The sequence below is a fragment of the Syngnathus typhle genome, linkage group LG20 (genome assembly GCF_033458585.1).
Source record: "Syngnathus typhle isolate RoL2023-S1 ecotype Sweden linkage group LG20, RoL_Styp_1.0, whole genome shotgun sequence".
Taxonomy (NCBI): Eukaryota; Metazoa; Chordata; class Actinopteri; order Syngnathiformes; family Syngnathidae; genus Syngnathus; species Syngnathus typhle.
The window spans coordinates 8,458,984-8,481,684 of NC_083757.1; the positions used below are offsets into that span (position 1 = coordinate 8,458,984).

General features: G+C 49.4%; 1 protein-coding gene across 2 annotated transcripts in view; it reads left to right on the forward strand.

Annotated features, from left to right (window-relative positions):
- Positions 1-20,640, forward strand: part of jarid2b (jumonji and AT-rich interaction domain containing 2b) — a 32,113-nt gene extending 11,473 nt beyond the window's left edge. For both annotated transcript variants that reach the window (XM_061267019.1, XM_061267020.1), the window contains exons 2-19: positions 2,685-2,811; positions 3,936-4,050; positions 7,950-8,206; positions 11,773-12,000; positions 12,152-12,345; positions 13,046-14,372; positions 14,773-14,993; positions 15,071-15,343; positions 15,600-15,692; positions 15,771-15,889; positions 15,975-16,045; positions 16,242-16,356; positions 16,440-16,545; positions 17,781-17,963; positions 18,056-18,186; positions 18,270-18,438; positions 18,831-18,938; positions 19,012-20,640. In XM_061267019.1, coding sequence (XP_061123003.1) covers positions 2,685-2,811; positions 3,936-4,050; positions 7,950-8,206; positions 11,773-12,000; positions 12,152-12,345; positions 13,046-14,372; positions 14,773-14,993; positions 15,071-15,343; positions 15,600-15,692; positions 15,771-15,889; positions 15,975-16,045; positions 16,242-16,356; positions 16,440-16,545; positions 17,781-17,963; positions 18,056-18,186; positions 18,270-18,438; positions 18,831-18,938; positions 19,012-19,242 — 4,068 coding nt within the window. In that variant the 3' untranslated portion in view covers positions 19,243-20,640. The remainder of the gene's footprint in view (positions 1-2,684; positions 2,812-3,935; positions 4,051-7,949; positions 8,207-11,772; positions 12,001-12,151; positions 12,346-13,045; positions 14,373-14,772; positions 14,994-15,070; positions 15,344-15,599; positions 15,693-15,770; positions 15,890-15,974; positions 16,046-16,241; positions 16,357-16,439; positions 16,546-17,780; positions 17,964-18,055; positions 18,187-18,269; positions 18,439-18,830; positions 18,939-19,011) is intronic.
- Positions 20,641-22,701: the final 2,061 nt, after the last annotated feature.

The following is a 22,701-nucleotide window of genomic DNA, read 5'->3' on the forward strand; positions in this document are numbered from 1 at the left end:
ACAAACAGCCAAAGCAGCTTAAGCAGTGCTTCTTCCAAGAATAGTTTTCTGAGCTTCTCTTTGATACCTTCATCATCCTCTGCTTTACTCAAAGTGGAATGATCCACCTCAAGCACAAACTCACACAGCACAGATCCTGATTTTTGTACGGATCCCTTCATCCGGCCAATTTATTCTTTTGCCAAACCTGTAATACCCACCAGTTAGGACGTTACTCGGCACGTCGTCATTATCAAAGCCATAGCAAGCTTGGAAACATTCCAGCAGTGTATTCTGTGTCAACAAAATACCTCGTCGACCAGGGCCACACCAGGGGCTGGACGTTATGAGAAAGGCAGTTTGTTCTTCTTTTTAGTACGCGCCTGACCAGCAATCCGCCGTCCACTCCCGGTTTACACAAATAGATGCTACATTGCACACACTCGGTTGCAACATATATCAACCTTTTGTTCTCTCCTGCTAAATGCACACAAGCACGCACATGCACCTGCTGTGTCCACGCTGACCTTTGCAGCTTCTCTGAACGAGACTTGATTTCTAATCGGAGTTAGTCTCCAGCCGTCCATCAGTTCTCAACTCCGTCTTAATGTAATTAGGTGTCTGCGCCTGCTGCTTTCTCTCTTTTTGTGTTTCTCCTACCCCTACCCCCGTTGGTGGTTCCACGCCATGGGCTCCCCCCCCAAATCCGCAACCCACTTTTCCAATTCTGCTCACTGCGACGCACCGGCTGCTCTCCTTAATCTAGTGCTTCTCAAATAGTGGGGCTATACCTGGGGGGGGGCGCGTGTGACCCTGGGGAACAGGCTTTTTTTTTGGCAGTACTAGAATAAAGTGTAATTGGGCATCTTCACAGCAGAGGGCAGTGGCGCTCTCATTGTTACTTCTGTGACGTTTGCGATAGTGCAACATTTTACGACTTACAAGACAAGTTAGGATAGTCACGGTGGGGAGGGGGGGGGGGGCGCGAATAGTTTTCTTCTTGCTAGGGGGGGGCGTAACAGAAAATGATTGAGAAGCACTGCCTTAATCCAATCTCGCTCGCTCCAAATTCTTGTTCTTTCTTCCTCCCACTGAGAAACATTTCTTACAATATCAAAAGAGCAATATTGTAACGTAATATTATAGATTTTTGAGGTGTTTCCTGATCTCTTCTTGCCGTGTTCGGACTCGCAAAGGCACATTTCTCTTCAGGCGCAGTTGAACGCACTGATTCCGCTCAACTCGGATTCCTTTCTTGTTCAACTTTGGAAAGACGCTTTGGGTCGACGTCAGAAAGCGCCAGCGCCATTGCCGCTGTGATTGCACCCCCATCTGAAATTTGCAGAGTCGTTGAACAAGGACCACGTGACTCCTCCGGTGCAAGGGATCCCTTCCGCTCTTCGTTGTCCTTTTTCTGCCTCTGTCCTCGTCCCATTAAAAGAGGCCCCCGAGCTGTTAGCTGGCCGCTGGACGGGTCCCAGAAGGGAACCGGGGGATGTGAAATGCAAGCGTGTGATTGACAGCTCCTTTTGGAGCTTGAGTGGCTTTTAGGCCCGCCATAAGAAGGTCAACTTTGACTCTGGCCAGCCACCCACGAGACCTCAATCCGAGTCCAGATGGCAAATCTCAAGCGGGAGCATCCGAGGCAAAGTTGCCCCCGAGGGTCTTCCCTCACGGTGGCGAGCTGGCTTCCATGTTAGCAGGGACGCCGCCGTGGCTGATTTTGCATCGCCCAGCCCCGCAGGCCCTTCCTGTCAAGACACCGGGCTAACAAGGTTACGCTCGATCCTGCTTCGGCGGTGACCTCGAATGGGATTGAAATAACGGCTAACGATCAGTGCGCCTGGGCTGCATGTGTTGGCAGGAAGGAAGCGCTTCATTGTCGGCCAGACGTTTGTTGAAACAACATTTCCCCCGCTTCCGTTTACCCGTCCGTCTTTTTTTGTCTTACCTCTGAGTGGAAAAGTCTGTTAGAGTAACGCATTTTGAGAATTGTTTTTTCTTCATGTGGAAAAGCGCACCGCAGTTGGCTTGCAGCCCACATTCCCGCGCCGTGACATCCGCAAGAGTCGGAGGAAGCGGTGCAGCGCTGGCTTATTTTTAGCCCAAACTGCTTGCGTATTCTCACACGTGCGCACACACACGCACGGTCGGTCTTCACGAAGAAATGTTAGCTGGTCATTAAGAGGACAACACAAATTAGTAAGCAAAAAAATCATTTGTTCAGTTGTGAAGGTGAAGTCAGCAGTTTTCATATGGCGCAAAAATAAATGGGTCAATCCTCAAATTGGGCTGAGTGAAATTGTATGAACAGTAAGTGACATGCTGTCATGTGTAGTGGTGCTCCGATCAGCCGCCGAGCATGATTGGTTGATTTCGGTGTACGTGTGTGTGGGGGAGTACTATGCACAGTGCGTGTGTGTAAAAGGAGCCGCACGTAAGGGTAAACAGCCTGATGGGGGAAATATGTCGTTTCTGCTTGTTTGATGTCAAAGTAATGACTTGAGGAAACGAGCTTGCGGCAACGAATGAATAATGCAAAGCCAAATTAGCTGCGAGCGAGCACGCCTCGGTGGCAGCGGCAGTGATGTCAGCACGCCGAGTCGGTGCAAGATGTGAATGTAATGCCATCAAGGGCCAACGTGCTCCGATAAAAATGAACACAAAGTGTCAACATGCAAGTGATCTTGTTTTGTTTTGCGCAGGACGACAGCGATGGTATTCCGTGGTCGGAGGAGCGGCTGATGCGCAAGGTGCTCTACCTGTCCCTCAAGGAATTTCGCAGTACGCAGAAACGGCAGTTGGACAGCCATGCCGACGACAACCGAAACGGTAAGCGACTCTTGGATGCGTGCCGCGGCCACACAACCGTCCCGACAGCGCTCGAGAAAGTTCAAGATTTGTTCTCAAGATCTTAGTGTAGGTGTTAACCCAGGGCACGTTACGTTGGTATTTTTGAGCAGAATGTTATGTGGCCTGCCTGCTAGCCCCCCACTCTTCCTCTTGCTCATCCTGCGACTGTCACTTCCTATCTGACGCTAGCTAGCAACTTTGGGCTCTCTGCACATGATCACCAGCAACTGTGTGATTCTACTTTTATCGCTCTATCAATTTCTATCCCCCCCCAAATCTACGCCGATTTCCTGTCCTCGAATTGGATTGACAGCCTCAGCAGGCACACTGCTCATTGTGTTCCTAAGATGACGCTTGGCCTTTCTGGAGAATTTGAGGTACACGTCACGAGGCGACAAGCTCAGTTAAGCACACATAAATCTGATTAAACTCAAAAGCTATCAGGATGCCACTTAGCGCATCACTTCCTGTACGCCCCCTCCCCCATCCAGCCCGCATTCAGCCCCCATCGCCCGTGCACCACGAGCAGCCTATGTCTCCCACCTTGTCGTAACGTCTCCGGCGCTGCCCCTCACACGGGCGCTCATGTGCAACATGTCATACACGCCTTCAGTGAAGCAAGAGAGGAAGTAATGAAGGGGCCCGTGCCTGCGCCTGCTCGCTTTTTTTGTTTGCCTTCTTCAGGGACGGCAGGCGTCACTCATTTGCTCCCACCCACTACAATTAATGAGCTCGCGCCGGTGCCTTAGTCTTACTCATCTTTCTTCCCGCCCGCAAAGGCGCTCGCCCGATGACTTGGCCATTCCTCACGAGCGCAGACTTGTTTGAGATGGCATCTCCAATGTGCGTGTTCTACCATCGATGCAATTCCAATCAGGACAATAGAAAATCAGTTTCCATCCATTTTAGCTCAAATATGAAAAGAATAAAAGAGTGAAATGTTTAAGAATGAAATTAAATTACAGTTTAGCTAAAATATGAAAAGAATAAAAGAGTGAAATGTTTAAGAATGAAATTAAATTAAATGGATTTTCATTCCAGTGTGCCAAGCAGCGCATGGGTGATCAGGAACAAGTTTGCTAACTTTTTGGCCCTCATTTCAGGCTCCTTAGCCAACGGCTCCGGCTTGATTGCCGGCCACAAAGACGGTGGCTCGCTGCACGCGTCGGGCCTGGGCGAGGGCGGTGACCTCTGCAAGCACGGCCCGGCAAAGAAGAGGTGAGACACTGGCGCTGGCCGTGACAGGTGTGCGTATTGTTGTTTTTGTTACGCACGTTGACAGGCCATCAAGGCGAGGGGGGGGGGGCTGCTGGGGGCACACTAGCAGATGTCCTTGGGTAATGAGGAGCCCATTCAGCAGCACCTGCCCCCTCCGCCACATGATAGTGAAAATGGAGTGCCTCCCGCCCATGAGACGAAGCCACTTGAGGGACATGGCAATTTGTGTGTAGAGCAGAGCATGATAGAAAACACACATCATCAAAAACTTCCCCAAGTTTTTTTTCTTTTTTTTTTTTTTAAATGCAGCTCCTGTCGCCAGCCTAACCTAGTAACGTGAAATTTTGCTTAACTTTTCTATCATGCGTTTACCTCCCAAAAGAAGCCAAACCAAGCATCCTTCAAGTCTTTCACTTTGGTTCCAAGTGGCCATTTTAGGGAGACTGGACAGATGGACTGCTGTAAATTGCATGGGATTTGATTTTGCGGCTCGCTGTCAAACCCGAAGCCCTAATAACTGAGCTCCACAAGGTCCGAGCCTTGTCTCCTGGCCACGTCTGACTAAAGACCAAGTGACCTGGCAGCAAAGCATAAAAAATCCATGGAAGGTGCATTTTGCACACTGGTGCGTTCAGGTTTAGCCGGAGTGCAACCCGCTTCACGTTTTGTTTGCGCATGTGGAGGCTTTTTCCGGCCGATGCTAATAAAACGATGGCCGAAGCAGCGCTTGGCAGCCACAAAATGTGAAGCGGCGAGTAATTTTGACTGCACCAGCAGTTTTTGCACCTGCCAAAGCAGAAGGACAGGTGCGAAAGAGCGTCAACGCTGGCCGGCCGGCCTTTGGCAGTCGACGGCAAGCTTTGGAAGTCTTTGAGAGTCATCGTGTGTTTGCCTTCCCATGCTCCAGACGAGCGCCGCGAAGGGATCTTTTCAACACGAGGGGGGGTTTGCCTGCCGGCTGCCAAAACACCGTCTCAGCCCTTCTGATGTGATTTACTGACTTTTGTTTTGTTTTTTAACCCGCCTCGCTTTCTTTTCTTTTTTTGCACCGTCCGCTGAGCCAACGATTGCATTGCATCGTTGTCGTTTTGCCAACTCGCAAATTACGACGGCGGCCGACTTTGTCTTTGGCTTCGAGGTGATCTTTCGGCAGCGCAGGCTTCTCTGCTCACTTGTTTGAAGCAGCACGAGTGGCAAGTTGCCCCCTCCTAGTAGGACTTTCGTCCTTCTGTGTTCCCACCGCCACTGAAAATCACTTTTGGCTCCCTGCACAGCCAAGACACGCACACACACACGCGCGCATGATTTTGCTCAGCTGCCGCCTCTTGTTTTGTTTCCACTTAATGAATGCCAAGTGCACACACACTCGCTTGTCTAGTGCGAGCAATATCTCTCATCGCTAATGCATCATTTCCATCAAACGCGACGAGGGCCTTAATGCCTCTCTCCATTTACCGGTTTTTTCCATGTATATTGCGCCCCCATGTATAATACGCACCCTAAAAATGGCATGTTGATGCTGGAAAAAAGCCTATACCCATGTATAATACGCACCCAATTTTAAGTTTCTTTTCTTTTTTTTTTTTCTAAAAGTCCCAATGATCGTCACATACGCATCTGGGTGTGGTGAAATTTGTCCTCTGCATTTGACCCATCCCCGTGTGATTTTGATACATCCCCTGGGGGAGAGGGGAGCAGTGAGCAGCAGCGGCGCCGCGCTCGGGAATCATTTGGTGATCTAACCCCCCAATTCCAACCCTTAATGCTGAGTGCCAAGCAGGGAGGCAATGGGTCCCATTTTTATAGTCTTTGGTATGGTCTTAACTAGGCTGGATGTATTTTTTTTGTTGGCGTTGATTTCTCCGACTGCCCGTAAAGGCACCACCGTGATCAGTTTAAAATGAAAAGAGAGGAAAGTGACGTGCGGACATGTGAAAAAGGCGGCTCTGTATGGGAGAGAAGTTGAAGAAGAATAAAAACACCCTTGGAAACCAAAACTTGCCCCTCGTCGTGACTTGGAGCCGCAACAAATGTTTCGGATTTGTGTAGGGTACATTGTGACAGCAAACGAGCAGGTGATCGAGCAAGCGTCTGATACGAGAGTATTGCGGTCGTATGGAGCGGGTTTGAAGTGAACAGCAGAGACGAAAGGAACAAGGCAAAGTGTTGTGAAATAAAATATTACCTATAATACGCATTTTGTTATTTGCTGATTGAAACTGCTAATTAAACTGAATTGAAACTAATAGGAAGAAAACAACTCTCGCTCTTTATATAGCTGACGTGTCTTGCGCATCCGTTCTGCGCATCGGATCCATAGTGCGCATGCGCAGTGATACTGCCTCCGTGTGACGTCCGGTCCGCGATGGAGATTAAAAAACAAACAATATTTGACAATAACACACCATCAAGGATTGCACCATCGCATCAAACGATGTGTCGTCAATTATGAATTTTACTGACTAAGTGTGTTGGGCAGGATGGCTGAATGCGATGCGCGATTGACAACAAACAAGAAGAAAGGTGATTTCAAGTTTTATTTCGGGGGAGATTTGTCATGTCTCGTCCCCAGTTTTGCTATGTGTCTAGGTTGCCATAGTTTCTGTTCGCGTCGCCCCTCTCTTCCTGTGTCACCTCAATCGATGTAACGTGTTTTGTATTTAAGTCCTGTCTGCGCCTCGCTCACCGTCGGATCATTGCATGTGTTACTGTCATGATGTGGTTTCTGTTCCTGTCTTTGGTAATGTCACCCTGTCTTTTTGTTCCACAACTTTGTCGGTCAGTCCTGTTGTTGGTTTTGTTGTACCATGACTTTCTTTAAAAAATAAATAAATAAATAAATAAATAAATACATTTTAAAAAAATTGTACCCATGTATAATGCGCACCCCAGATTTTAGGACAATAAATTAGTTAAATTTTGCGCACTATACACGGAAAAAAACGGTAGTTAAATTTTGCGCATTATACATAGAAAAAAACAGTACTTGAGGTGTGACTTCATGGAAATGGAGTGTGTGAGTTGCCACATTTCATGTTTCTCTATTAGCAGCAGTGGTCACCTCAGAGATGCTGGGGTTGTGTGAATGATTGAGGAGCTCAAAAATCAGCAAAGTGGGACTCGTTGAAACCCGCAGATTAAATGAAAGCCGCGCGTGAGCCGGAGTGGGCTTGGGCGGTTCAAAGTTCACAAAGGTCGGCCGATGTCAGCAAATAAGTGGCACCGACCTTGATGAGCGATGTGTGTCGATCTGGCTCCAATCTTTTTTTTGTCCCGCCCCCTGCATCTCTGCTTTCCCCTCGTCTGTCGCGGCGCCTCTCAGACTCATCCGGCCACGGCAATTGGTCTCATTCGAACACACCCGACTCGGCGACCCGACATCAGGCACTCGCAAGTAATTCTCAAGTAATTGTCAAGAGTTGCTAAGTGCTAATGTTAGCCTAACTTGTAAGTGCGTGCACAGCTCCCACCCGGTGCAACTGTCCTTTCCAGCAGGCTGGAAAATTGTCAAGATTGACACAGCGGCACTCTGTGATTGAAGCCTAATGGGTAGTTTGGCACCTTTTGGCAGGCGGAGGCCGCGGCAAATGCGATGTGTCGGCCCTCCGCTCACGATCGCAGCGTTCCCACTCGTGCGCTTTTCTGCCTGGCGGGCAGAAAATTGATGGAGATGGATCTCATTTCTGCCGCGGTTACGCCGCTCTGCAGCTTGACAAAACCAAATGGAGACCCCGTAAATGTGCCGCAACGGAACATTTATCTAGTTTGGATATTTTTTTTAAACACAGAAAGCGGAATACCACAGAAGAAATCAGAGCAGATGGGAAAAGGAGTTGGCGGAAATCAGGAACATGGATGTGAATTAACGCACACTGGTGTGCTGTTTGTATTTTTTCCAGGCCTCGGCTGCAGGCGCAGAGGAAGTTTGCGCAGTCGCAGCCCAACTCGCCCAGCACCACGCCCGTCAAGGTGGCCGAGCCTGCCGCCGTCAGCGCGGGCCAGGCTGCCCCCATGGCGGGCGTCGCCCCCGCCGCCAACTCTTCCTTGTCGTCCTTATCGCTGTCGCTCGCCGCTTCGTCGCCGTCGTCGTCCATCCAGGACCTGTCTCGACGAAAACCCAAAACCGAGGACTTCCTCACCTTCGTCTGCCTCAGAGGTACAGAAACAATGCTTACACGCTAACAGCTGTTTTTCTACCGGGACTGGTGTTTTGTGTTGTCGCTAGGCGGATTACATGTCTGGTATGATCTTATCACTGATTACATTCTGGTGATGCCAAGATAAAGAACGCAGTGACTCCCACATCAGTCTTTATTCTCATGAGCATCATGCAAATTTGACACTGCTAAGCTATTTACATGTTATTTCTTACTTTCCGTGAATGGCGACAATTGCTCCGAGAGACGACGAACCTGGTTTTTCGGGTATCAAAATTCCCCACCAATTTTCTGTCACCGCCTTTCCCACAGAATCGTAATGAGCGAGCTTTGCATTACTCAAAGTATTGTGGCTGCATGTGCGTGATGTCCTTTGGGAAGATTTCCCCCGTGCGGCTGCCGTCGCTGGGGTTTTCCTGGGGGGCTTGCCGGTAATTGGAGCTGTTTTGTCCTGATGCAGCGGCGGCGTAACGGGAGCGCACCTTCCCAAAGCGGCTGTGTCTGTGTGACACAATGTTTTATCGAGGCCATATGACAAGGATGGGCAAGCGAGTCAACGTGTAACAGCGTACACCTTACATAAGAGAGGCTGCCATTTTGCGCATCAGCGTCAGGTTCAACCAGAACGTTTTTGCCAAATGCGGCCGCCAACCAAGCACGCATTTCTACTGTCAGCTTGACAGTATTTCTACTGTCAGCTCGAGGCCGCAGGCGCTATTTGATTAAAGCCACAGAACGGGTTCTGGTGGGGTACCACCAACGTCACCTTTTGCATGCTGATTCCAAAGTTGAAGTTGGGCTTCAGCATTCTGACAATTCCGGAGCATGTTTTAGCAATACACCTTGATGCTTGCCAATATTACAAGCCCGCGCCGCAGAGCTGTGAAGGCGACGTCCGTCTGCTCAATGACCTTAACCGCTTCTTTGCTCGCTTCGACGCTCAGAACAGCACTTGCCCGCTGAAGGCCACTCCATCTTCACACGGGCTGCCCCTGTGCCTCTCCGCCGACAGCGTGAGGAGGGCGCTTGCTGCTATCAACATCCGTAAGGCGGCGGGCCCTGACAACATCCCGGGTCAAGCGCTGAAGGACTGCGCTGGTGAGCTGACGGGTGTCTTCACGGACATCTTTAACACTTCCCTGCAACAGGCCATCGTCCCGTCGTGTTTCAAAGCTGCCACCATCGTACCTGTGCCGAAGAAACCCGCTCCGTCCTGCTTCAATGACTACCACCCCGTGGCACCTACGCCCATCATCATGAAGTGCTTTGAGCGGCTTGTCATGGAGCACATCCGATCCGTTTCCCCCCCCCACCACTGACCCCTTCCAGTTTGCGTACCGAGCCAAACGGTCCTCTGAGGATGCCATCTGCTCTGCCCTCCACTCGGCCCTCACCCACCTGGAGAGAAGGGACTCGTATGTGAGATTGCTGTTTGTGGACTTCAGTTCTGCCTTCAACACCATTGTGCCACAACGCCTCATAAGCAAACTTGACACGCTGGGCCTCAGTACCTACCTCTGCAACTGGCTACTGGACTTCCTCTGTCAGAGGCCACAGGTAGTACGTGTTGGCGACAAAATCTCCGCCAGCATCACGCTGAGCACAGGGGCCCCCCAAGGCTGCGTGCTCAGTCCGCTGCTCTTCACCCTCCTGACGCATGACTGCACTGCAACCTACAGCGACAACCGTATAGTGAAGTTCGCTGACGACACGACTCTGGTGGGTCTCATCACCAAGGGAGACGAGACTCAATACAGGCTGGAGGTTGACCTTCTGACTACGTGGTGCAGGGACAACAACCTCCTGCTGAACGTCGACAAGACCAAGGAGATTGTTGTTGACTTCCGGAAGGGTCACACCCTACACCTGCCACTGACCATCGACGGTGCTGTGGTGGAGAGAGTGAGCAGCGGCAGGTTCCTGGGGGTGCACATCAGTGAGGATCTCTCCTGGTCCACCAACACCGCGTCACTGGCGAAGAAAGCCCAGCGCCGCCTGTACTTCCTGCGCAAACTCAGCCGAGCGAGCGCTCCTCCGGCCGTCATGACTACATTTTACCGCGGCACCATTGAGAGCGTCCTCTGCAGCTGTATTGCTGTTTGGGGTGGCGGCTGCACTGCCTACAACTTGAAGGCCCTGCAGCGCATAGTGAACACTGCTGGTAAGATTATTGGTGCTTCACTCCCCTCCTTGAAGGACATTTACATCTCCCATCTCACCCGCAAGGCGACCACGATTGTGAGTGATGTGAGTCACCTCGCTCACTCTTTGTTTGATCTTCTGCCCTCTGGGAAGAGGTACAGGAGCCTGCGGTCCCGCACCACCAGACTCTCCAACAGCTTCATACTCCAGGCTGTTAGGATCCTGAACTCACCCCCCCCTTTCTGCGTAGCGTCCTGTACTTTGCGCTATGCTTACTGTCTGCTGTTTCCACACTGGCTCAGTTTTGCTCCTCTTGTTTATTGGGTTATTTGTTTATTATTTATTCATCACTCCTTTTATTTATTTATTTGTTATTTATTGTTTGTGCCTTCTTGTTTTTATTTTGTGTCGTCTACTTGTATGTCTATCGTGTACTGTGTCTCGTCACCGTGGGATAGAGGAAACGGAATTTCGGTTTCTTTGTGTGTCTTGACATATGAAGGGATTGACAATAAAGCTGACTTTGACTTTGACTTTCATATCTTGATTCCCCCCTCCCTGCAAATTTGAATTTCAAATAAGATTTTTTTTTTTTTCCTGCATCTTCTTTCACTTTCCACTGTCACGGCAACTACTCAAAAATTACTGACATGATGTCTTAAAAAGATTTTCCCATTTTTCTTTTCACATTTCTGCCCAGATTTTTTTTTTATCACTATCATCCAATTAAGCGAAGGTAGCCAGAAATAATAGAAGGTTTTTAATCATGCCACCCCCAGTCTCATTAAAAATGACAACCTAATAGACTCAGGCTAAGGATTTGTCCACCACTGCAAGGAGAAAGGATGAAAAGCCGCCGTAATTGCGGGGATTGCGCCGAATGTCCGCCCAAGATTGCAATGAAAGTCTTGTGCTGTTTGTGTGTCTCTCTCTGTGTTGCTACTCGACATCTTGCGGTTGTTTCGGCAACTCTACGGTGCTCAAGCCACAGGCGTGTCTAAACAATGTTAGATAAGACAAATACGTTTGTAAAATTGATGATTGCTGGTCACTGGCAGAGGCAGATGTCGTTAATCAAAAATTGTTGTCAGACAAATTAACTGAAATTGGTCCCTTTGTGGCCACCACTGTTTGCCATTGACCTGCTGACTCCGGGTCAGTGCACTAAATTACAAACATTCAGCTAATGAAGCCAATGATTGGGTCAGCGTGCATGCGTGCGTACGAGAAACAAAAACGAGGCTTAAACACATCTTGTGCGGTTAATATTTAAAATGGACGCACAATCCTCAAAGTCTCGACTCAGCAAGTTTTGCTATTGGGGATTCTGCCCGGCAACCAGTGACCGCTAAAGCAGGAGATGCAATCCAGCCAATCAGATGGTTTGCATGATCGCTCGATGATTTATTGTCCGTTTTGGCAGGTTCGCCGGCGCTGCCCAACAACATGGCATACTTCGGCAGCTCCCAGGAAGAGGAGGAAGACCTTGGGGAGGTGGAGGACGATGCAGACGAGGAGCTGAGGAATGGCGGCATCAGCGCCACGTATTGGCACGGTGTGGCCCGCGGCGGCCAGGCTTCCGCCTCCTCCTCCTGCCAATCCACGCCACGCAAGGGCAAGCCCCTCACACGGCATCCGCTTAACGGCCACAGTAAGGAAGGCGCATACGTACATGATCCATTACAAAAAGAAGATGCGTCCTCACCACTACTATTCTGAGTGTTTTAGAAAAAAGGAACAAACTGAAGTTGTGTCAGGCTGGACTTTTGGCTAACGAGCGCGTCTGTCGTCCCGGCGGGTAGTGTTGAGTGGCCATAGCACGATGCGGGAGAGCCCTCGGCCCAAGGCACCCCCGCCGCCGCTGCTGAGGGAGCGCAGCGAGCGGGCCGAGGCGCGGGAACACGCCCGGAGGTTGCAGCCCAACGCTGCTAACGCTAGCGCCACCGCCGCTAAAGGCCTGGCCACCAGAAGGGCTGCCGCCGATCTCCGCAAGCAGGTCAGACGAGTTGATTATTATCATATGTTGGGTGTTTTTGCATCTCGCGTGTCAATTTGTGCTTGTAGCTTTGTGTCTCTAGCCTCTGTTGTAGTATTTGTGCAGATGTCCATTTTGTGCGTGTTAGTCAGTCGTGTGCACGCCTCGAAAGCATCCCGCTGTTCTCCTCTGTGAAGCGTCTGCGTTCTTTTTCGTGGTCGTCTTTTCCTTGTTCTTCTTTGTGTGCTCTTGCACATGTTCCCAGTCTGCCTGCCAGGTGTCAGCTGGGGATAGCAACACATGATGTCATCAAGACCCGCCTCCTTCTTCCCTTTACTCGTCCAGGACAGCAGAGCCGCCTTGTGGCGGCAGGAATTTCAAGTTTGCTCTGCAAAAAATGTCATCTAGCTTCTGGATTGTCAAAGTTTTTGGGGCCCTTCACAGCGATCAGAATGTGTGGGGACATTTTGGTGTCCAACGTGTGTGTGTGTGTGTGTGTGTGTGTGTGTGTGTGTGTGTGTGTGTGTGTGTGTGTGTGTGTGTGTGTGTGTGCGTGTGCGTGTGTGTGTGTGTGTGTGTGTATTTTTAAAGTGTAGGCAAATCCATATTGTATGATAATGAGGTAATCTCTGACATCCCACTTTTTGTTCTTATATTCATTGTCTTTGGGGCACAACTGACTGGTTCCTAACCATGGCTCCCCGCGCTCCTTCTTGGTCAGGTCTCTAGAGTGAATGGGCTGACGCGTCGGAGCGCCCTGCAGGCGGCCGCCAAGAGGAGTCGCGACTTCCGTCTACCGTCCAAAACTGTGAAGAAGTACACGGCCACCGTGTCCAAGGGCCACGTCACCTACACCAAAGCCAAGCAGAGGGAACTGGACAAGAGAACCAAACTCAGCAGCAGCAGCAACATGGCGAACAATCACAATCAGCACAGCCAGCCAGCAGCCAGCAACGGGCTGACCCACTCAGGAAAAGCAGCTGCAGCAGCGGCCTATCACAGCAATGCAAAAACCCGCAAACAGGTGCTACTAGTCAACGGGCTGCACAGGCGGGCCGCCCGCCTCAACGGGAGGCTGAACGGCCAGCGGCACGAAAACAGCGAGGACGGCGACTTTCCGGGGCGGGAGGGTCTGCGCAACTCCAAGCGGCGCTTGGAGGTGTCGCTGCATTCAGTGGTGGAGGCCAGTGCGCCCAAGGCCGGCCTGGATCCCAAGAAGGCCAAGCTGCAGCCGCAAGCACCACCAGAGACGCGCAGTGGCAAGAAGGCCGTCCCCATGCGCTCGGTCACCCCCACCACGCCGCTCGCTAACGGACGCCTTTCGGAGCCGCCGCCGCCTCCTGAGATGGCTCCGCCCGCGCTCCCGTCCCCCTCGCCCCTCGCACAACAATCCTCTTCCACACCAGCAGAGTCGGTCAACCAGCGACCTAAGCGGGCGTCGGCCGGCAAGCTGATGTTGATCCGACAAGCACAGCAGCAACTGAGCAGGTCTCACAGCCGCGCTGCCGCCGCTTCCTTCCCATCGTCCGGCCACAATCACTCCCACAGCCCCGGGCGCAGCACTACCTCAGAGCCCCGACAGGCCGCCGGCGCTGCCTCACCGCTCGCCAACCGGCCGGCACCACTCGGGCCCCCGCTGACGGGGCGGCCGATTGACCGCGACAAGGAGTGGGAACGTGAGAAGGAGCTGGCGCGGCAGAAGGAGCATGAGCAGGAGAAGGAGTGGGGGTGCCGGCGGAGCCGGCCCGAAGGGTGGGCCGCCCTGGGCGACGTGCCTGTCTTCCTGCCGGAGGCGCGCGAATTCCACGACCCCATGGTCTTCCTGGAAGTCGTGCGGCAGCAGGCGGAAGCTGCCGGTGTGTGCCGCGTGGTGCCGCCGCCCGACTGGAGGCCCGAGTGCAAACTCAGTGAGGAGATGCGCTTCGTCACCACCGTGCAGCGGGTCCACATGTTGGGGCGACGCTGGGGCCCCAACGTGCAGCGACTGGCCTGCATCCGGAAACACCTCAAATCTCAGGGCATCGCCATGGACGAGCCGCCCGTTATCGGTAAGACGCGATTTGCTGTATCCGTTTGTACTTCGAGTCATGTTTGGGAGCGTGCCGAGGCTCGTTAGGGTCCCATAAAGCGGCGGTGAGGAATAGCAAGTGACAGGACAATATGCGGGAAATATTGTCGGGCCGGGGACCATAAGCCAACCACTCCTCCCGCAATCGTTATTGTGGGCTATAAAAAAAAAAAGAGACCTCGTAAAAACACAATGCCGCTGTGGCAATCCAAAGAGCAAACATCGCCCAAACCTTATAAACACTCAGGCTCTTATTTTTTACACTCGCACGGGGGCCAAACGAGTCGGGGAACTGTATACCCAAGCAGGAGTATGGGCAGAGATCGAAGGGGGGGTGGTCTGACTTATGGGCATGCTAATGGTGCGGTTGTGTGGCGCAGGCGGCTGCGAAGTGGACCTGGCGCGCTTCTTCCAGGTGCTGAACGACATGGGTGGCATGCAGCAAGTAATGGACCTGAAGAAGTGGAGCAAGCTGGCCGACCTGCTGCGCATTCCCAAGACGGCGCAGGACCGGCTGGCCAAGCTGCAGGAGGCCTACCTGCAGTACCTGCTGGCCTATGACTCGCTGGGCGCCGACGAGCGCCTCCGGCTGCACGATCAGGTGCCTCGGAAACACCAACGTGCAGATGCCGCTCTTCGCTGGCAGCGAGAACAATTTCAATATTCCTTTCAATCCAGGTGCTGCAGGAGAAGCGTCAGCTGGAGGCGCGGCGTGGCCCCCTGGAGGCTCTGGCAGACTCTGCCGCGCCGGCGCTGCCCCGCTATGAGCCCAAGAACGGGCTGGCGGGCGGCAACGGCGCTGGCAACGGCGTCTACCAGCATCTGAAGGATCTGGAGGCTCAGGTCAAAGCGGGCCGGCGCCGCCTCTTTGCTCAGGAAAATCATGGAGGGCACGTGGCCGAGTGCCGCGACGACGGCGTCCTCGGCGAGCAGCACAAATGCATTTACAAGGTGAGGAACCATGTAGGATCAAAATGTAAGATCCTTTTCTAAAGTTGGCTCAATATTTCTGTCGGCTGTTAATGATCAGCTTTTCCACAGTCACTGCTTTCGTGGTGTGTGGCAACTCGCATTATAGTACTTAAATTTCACATTTCTATTTTACGAGGAGAACGCTTTGTTGTTGTTAGGCGTTGCATTGTCATTTTCCAGAAGTGACGCTTTGGCAACTTTTCTTGCATTGACGCCGAGTGTGAAACTGTTGCAGGGCAAGTCGGTGTCGTTGACTAACTTCTTCCGGATCGCTCGCAACACCATGACCATGTGCTTCAATAAGGAGCCGGCCGCCAGCGAGGTGGAGGTGAGCATTGCCGCCACCACTACCTCCGCATTTGTGGGATCACGTGATCCCAACTGATGAGCGCGCTTGCGGCGGCAGCAAGAGTACTGGCGTATCGTGGAGCAGCGCGACGGCCATGTAGCCGTGCACTGCGGCAAGGTGGACACCATTACGCACGGCAGCGGCTTCCCCACTGGCAAGTCGGAGCCCTTTGCCAAGTGAGTGACAAGCCCCCCCACACACACACACACACACACACACAAAAGACAGTCTGATTTTTGTGTGGCGCCCTCTTGTGTGCAGACACGGGTGGAACTTGACCGTCCTCCCCAACAACTCGGGCTCTGTCCTGAGGCATCTGGGCGCCGTGCCTGGTAGGTGACCAACTCGCTTTCCACAGTTCACACTAAATTCAATTGTTTCATCTGCTCTCGTTTTCTTGTGCTGTCGTTGGCACTGAAATCACATTTATTTTGAAGTCCTGCAAAAATCAGGCGTTACCTGAAAAGATGCTAAATGTGGCTGTACCTCGAGCAAGCTCTGATACCCAGTGTTGTTGTCTGCCCGCAGGGGTGACCGTTCCCTGGCTGAACATTGGCATGGTCTTTTCTACCTCATGCTGGTCTCGAGACCAGAACCACCTTCCATACATAGATTACCTTCACACTGGCGCCGATTGCATTTGGTGGGTGCGGGTGCCAAAGCAACTTGACTCATGCCATCACCACGTCTGCATGCACCCGTGACATGTGGCCAATGTGTGCTCAGGTATTGCGTCCCTGCTGAGGAGAGGTCCAAGCTGGACAAGTTGGTCCACACGCTGCTGCAGGCCAACGGGACGCCCGGACTGGAAATGCTCGAGAAGAACGTCATGGTGGGGGCAGCACGCATGTTTGCCATTTATTCTAAATGTGGCAAACATAATAACAACAAATATCATCTTAAATTGAAATCAGCTGTGCGAGAATTGCCTCATCAAGTTGTATCATTTGAGCGGATACTTTTTCAATCATCATTTCTTGCCCTCAGTTCATAATTAGTTGGATTTAGTTGGAATTAGTTGTTTCCATGGATTCATCTGCAGTAAAATTCATGTGGAATTACTGATTATTTTTATTTTATTTTACTTTTTGGTTCTATTTTTAATGAGCTGAATTTTTTTTAATGAATGAACTGAAATAATGAGTACCGTATTTTGCGCCCTATTAGGCGCAGCGGGTTATAAGGCGCACCTTCAATGAACGGCCCATTTTAAAACTTTGTCCATATATAAGGCACACCGGACTATAAGGCGCATAAAATAGAAGCTATACTGCAACAAAGTGAGGTTGACTAGGGTTGCGGTATGCACCCACTAGCCAATAACCAACGAGCCCTCTGTAAACAATCGCGTTTCTCAAACGATCTCCTATAAAATTATCACAACTGACTAAAGTTCGATCTAACGCATTGGTACTACTTACCTATGTTTCCCTTCCATATCGATCCGTAGATTTACTCGAAACATTAACAGAGCAGCCTATTTTGACATGAAATAGCTTGCTGCGTATAGCAGCTATCGTTATAGCATTAGCCATCCGCAAAATCCCATGAGCCTCAGCTCGCAATATCCCATGAGCCTCAGCAAAGTGTAAACTATCGCGTTTCTCAAACGATCTCCTATTAAATGATCGGAACTGACTAAAGTTTGATCTAACGCATTGGTACTACTTACCTATGTTTCCCTTCCATATCGATCCGTAGATTTACTTGAAACATTAACGAAGTAGCCTATTTGAAATGAAATAGCCTCACGGGTACAACAGCTATTCGGTGACGCCCCCTGACTACAGTTACCGTAATGTTGGGAAGCGATGCGACCTTGTAATTTACTAGTCGTACTAAAACGTACTAAAACATTTCGGCAGAGCACTGTGTACAACCAGTATGGATCAACAAATTCATCAATTGATCCATATATAAGGCGCACCGGACTATAAGGCGCACTGTCGACTTTTGATAAAAATTTAGGTTTTTAAGTGCGCCTTATAGGGCGGAAAATACGGTAGCTTCCAACGTGATGGTACATCCGTCTCAGGTTTTCGATTTTGTTTTACTTTGCTGTCTTAGATCTCGCCAGAGGTGCTGTGCCGTGAGGGCATCCGCGTGCACCGCACGGTGCAGCGCAGCGGCCAGTTTGTGGTCTGCTTCCCGGGTGCCTTCGTGTCCAAAGTGTGCTGCGGCTACAGCGTGTCCGAGACGGTGCACTTTGCCACGCCGCACTGGATCGAGCTGGGCTACCAGGCCGCCAAGGTGGATGCCGTCGGATGTGGCGGAAGGACGGCCGACGGACAGACGGGCGCCACTCGCCACAGCTGAGTAATTTGCGCTTTGGCCCCCGACAGGACCTGAAGTGCCGGCGCATCGCCAAGCCCTTCTCCATGGAGAAGCTGCTCTACCAGATCGCCACATCCGAGTCCAAGCGTGACAACGGGCTCCTGCTCACCACCGTCGCCGCCCTCCTCAAAGACCTCAGGTGGGCCAAGTCCCTCAACAAACATGTGGCTTGTCACATGTTCCCCAAGCACATCATGCCGATTGGGATCGTTGTCTCTGCAGGAACTTGGAGATGCGCCAGCGCTCGGAGCTGTTCTCGGCGGGGCTGCACTCGGCGGCCCGCTACGGTGCTCGTGATGAGGGCCGCAAGAAGCCACGCGGCAAATGGACGACGTTGGAGTCCTCTGAGAGACGCTGCCAGATCTGCCACCACCTCTGCTACCTCTCCATGGTCACCACTTTCATTTTGTCTAGTAATATTTGAACTTGAAGATGCAAAATCTTGCAAATTTCAAGCCCAAACCCAATTTAGCATTTTTTTTAAACTGTCATTTAAAACTTAAACTAAAAATTACAATCTGAAATTGATATTAAAAAAGTAATTATTCTAATTATTATTTGAAATGATCAGATTAAAAAAATCCAATTGAAATGTTTTTTAAATTGCGTTCTTTTATTATTGATACTGCAACTTTGTGAATACAAAGTCAACAATGAAAAATGTATAATTAAAAATTAAATCAGAATAAAGCAAATGGAAAGGAATGAGTATAAAATTAGAGTTGCAATTTGCAGTTGAATAGAACTTTTGAACGAAAACATCCAAATTTGTTGTTTTTGCAGGTGGTGCAGGAGACAGACAATGTGGTGTTCTGCCTCGAGTGTGCGCTGCGCTACGTGGAGAAGCACAAGTCGTGCCGGGGCCTCAAGATGATGTACAGATACGACGAGGTTGGCATCAAATCGTGGCGCGCCATTCCCAAAAGTGGTGCAAATTCAATTGTGTCTTTTTCTTCTGGGTCAGGAGCAAATCAACAACTTGGTGAACCAGGTGTGCGGCCGTGCCATTTTGAAAAGTGGCGGGGGCGTGGCGAGCGGCGGCCCCGTGCCAGCGGTGAGTGGGGGCGAGGCCTGCTGCCGCCCCATCAAAGCCTCGCCGGCCAAGCGCGGCGCACCCCGCAAGCGCGGCGCCGCGGAGGTATCACTGGGCCGCCTGCCATCGGGCCTCCTGCCCAAAGCGGCCGCCGTGTCCTGATGTCGGCCCCGAACACTTCCCGGCGCTCGCTTTGGCTTTTTGTCTGCTTGACGCCCCGCTCCGCCAAATAGAAACCCAAAGTTGTTCCCTCCGATTCCCGATGCAGCTCCTGCAGTATCACTTTGGAAACACCAGGGGGGGCGCTCTAGTAGCGAAAACTTGAAGGACAATAATCTTGCTCTTTTGTCACTATTCTTTTGGAAATTTTCTTTGATTTTTCACCTTCTGTTTTGTGGAGTTTTGGTGAGGAAAACGTGTGCCTCAAAGTAAGGAGATCCGCCTTATTTTTTGGTGCTGTTGCTCTCCGACATACTGTATCATGACAAATTCAAAATGGGCGTCATAACGTAAGCCTTGGACTAGCGCTAACATTGCGGGAAAGCTTTTTTCTCTTGCCCCGCGCCTCCTTTGTTTGGAGATGTGCAATGATCATTCCATTTTTCTTCCAGTCCTTCATTCGACTTCATTTCTCATTTGTAATTTGTGTCTTTTTTTTTTTCCATTTTTAATGGATTATCAAGTAGACCCACTTGTGTCAAATGTGAAAGGTTAGCTATTCTTTTGTTTTTTAATTGCCCCATTCTTTTAATGTTACTCACCAGCATTTTTTTTGTACATAATACATACTTGAGCCCGGTGAGGAAGGATGCCAGGAAAGAGTGATGAAAATTATGAAGAAAAAGCCTTACAATTCCCTTTCTTCATTGGTGTGTGTGCTGACAACAGGGTCGCTCATGTGTGTAAAGAAAAAAAGAGGAAACCCCCCACAAAAAAATCAACGTTTAAGTGCTGCTTATATCGCTAAACAAAAGATGACCCCTCTGCCCATTCCTGAGCCAACTCAGCCTACTTTTCTTCCTTTAGCTTTACTATTTTTAAAAATGGGGAAAAACCCCAGGTGAGAAGTTTTTGTTGTTTTAAGTCAAGTCAAGTTTATTTGTATAGCCCTAAATCACAAGCAGTCTCAAAGGGCTTCACATAGACAGAAATTGACAATTATTCTCAAAGCATCCCCTGATCTTAAGCTCCTTAAGCTTTTCATGTGTCAAACTTTCACTCAGAGAAAGAAAGGTCTCTCTCTCTCTCTCTCTCCACATGTTGCACTGAAAAAAAACGTTGTTTTGTTGTTGGTCATCATCTCGACTACACAGAAGACTGAAACTTTTTTAGGATTATTTAAGGCAAAATGCTGATGTCAATAATGGAATAAAAAAAAAAGGTGGTTAAGTTTTTATTGCCTTAACCTTGTTTGGTTTTTGATACAAACGTCTGAAAGTGCTCGCTGACTAAACGCGAGCCTCTTAATTTATTGGTCCAGAGGCTTGTTGATTTGTTCTTGTTTTTTTCTTTTGCAGTATGTTTTTACCGGAGGTTGAATAAAAATTTGCCAACAATTCACTGGCAAGCCTTTGCACCTTTCTCACAGCCACAACCCGTTTCTCCCCTCATAACTGTATTGACCCAATTGATTTACGTACACCAGATACGGCCTGCCACATCATTTTATGTGGCCCGCAAAGACAAATTGTGCATCGAATTCGTGTCATTACTAGAATTGCAAATTGCCTTCACTTTTGATATATATATATTTTTAAATATATTACTAGGTTTTACTCATCTGATTTGAAAACGAGTTATTTGTCAGTTTGTTTTGTAGCTTTTCCTGTACAGGACTCTCAGAAAATTTGAATAGTGATAAAGTTCTTTATTTTCTGTAATGCAACTAAAAAAACAAAAGTGTCTGGAGTCATTACAAATCAACTGAAATATTGCAAGCCTTTTATTCTTTTAATATTGCTGATTATGGCATACAGCTTAAGAAAACTCAAATATCCTAACTCAAAATATTAGAATATTTCCTCAGACCAAGTTTAAAAAAAAGATTTATAACAACAAAACAAAATCAAACATTTGAAAATGTCCATTAATGCACTCAGTATTTGGTTGGGAATCCTTTTGCACGGATTACTGCAACCAACCCGGCGTGGCATGGAGGCAATCAGCTTGTGGCATTGCTGAGGTGTTATAGATGCCCAGGATGCTTCAATAGCGGCCTTTAGCTCATTTGCATTGTTGGGTCTGGTGTCTTTCAGCTGCTTCTTCACAATACCCCACAAATTCTCTATGGCGTTCAGGTCAGGGGAATTGGCAGGCCAATCGAAGACAGTATTGCCATGGTCAGTACACCATTTACTGGTGGTTTTGGCACTGTGGGCAGGTGCCAGATCATGCTGGAAAATAAAACCATCTCCATAGAGCTTTTCAGCAGACTGAAGCATGTAGTGCTCTAAAATCTACATTTACTCTGGACTTGATGAAACACAGTGGATCAACACCAGCAGCTGACATGGCTCTCCAAACCATCGCTGACTGTGGGAACTTCACACTGGATTTCAAGCAACTTGGATTTTGCTCCTCTCCAGTCTTTCTCCAGACTCTGGCGCCTTGACTTCCAAATTAAATACAAAACTTGCTTTCGTCTGAACCACTTTGGAACTGTCCAGTACTTCTTTTCCATAGCCCAAGTCAGACGCTTCTTCTGTTGTCTTCTGAGTTCAGAAGTGGCTCGACCATGGGAATAACCCTATTGTAGGCCATTTCCCAGATACGTCAGTGAACAGTGGCTTTTGATACCTGGACTCCAGCTTCAGTCCACTGTCTTTGAAGCTCCCCCAAATTCTGGAAGCGACTCTTCTTCACAATGCTGTTAAAGGCTGCGGTCATCTCTCTTAGTTGTGCAGCGTTTCCTGCCACATTTCCCCCTTCCAACAGACTTTTTGTGGATGTGCTTTGAAACTGCACTCTGTGAACAGCTTGCTCTTTGAGAAATTTCTTTTTGTGTCTTACCTTCCTGATGGAGGGTGTCAATGATGGTCCTCTGGACAGCAGTCAGATCAGCAGTCTTCCCCATACTTGTGATTTAGTTTACTGAACCAAGCTAAATGTATTTCAAGGCTCAGGAAACCCTTGCAGGTGTTTCGAGTTAATTAGACGATTCAAGTGATTAGTTGAATATCCTACTAGTATACTTTTTTAGGATAATCTAATATTTTGAGATTGGATATTTGAGTTTTCTTAAACTGTATGCCATAATCAGCAATTTTAAAATTATTAAAGGCTTGCAATATTTCAGTTGATTTGTAATGAATCCAGAATGTCTGACTTTTTTTTTTTTAATTGCATTACAGAAAATAAAGACCTTTATCACAATACCGTTTTTTTCCGTGTATAATGCGCAAAATTTAACTACCGTTTTTACCGTGTATAATGCGCCCCCATGTATGATACGCACCCTAAAAATGGCATGTTGATGCTGGAAAAAAGCCTGTACCCATGTATAATACGCACCCAATTTTTATGATTTTTTTTAAAAAAAATCTTTTTTTTTAAGTCCCAATGATCGTCACACACGCAGGGAGGCAATGGGTCCCATTTTTATAGTCTTTGGTATGGTCTTAA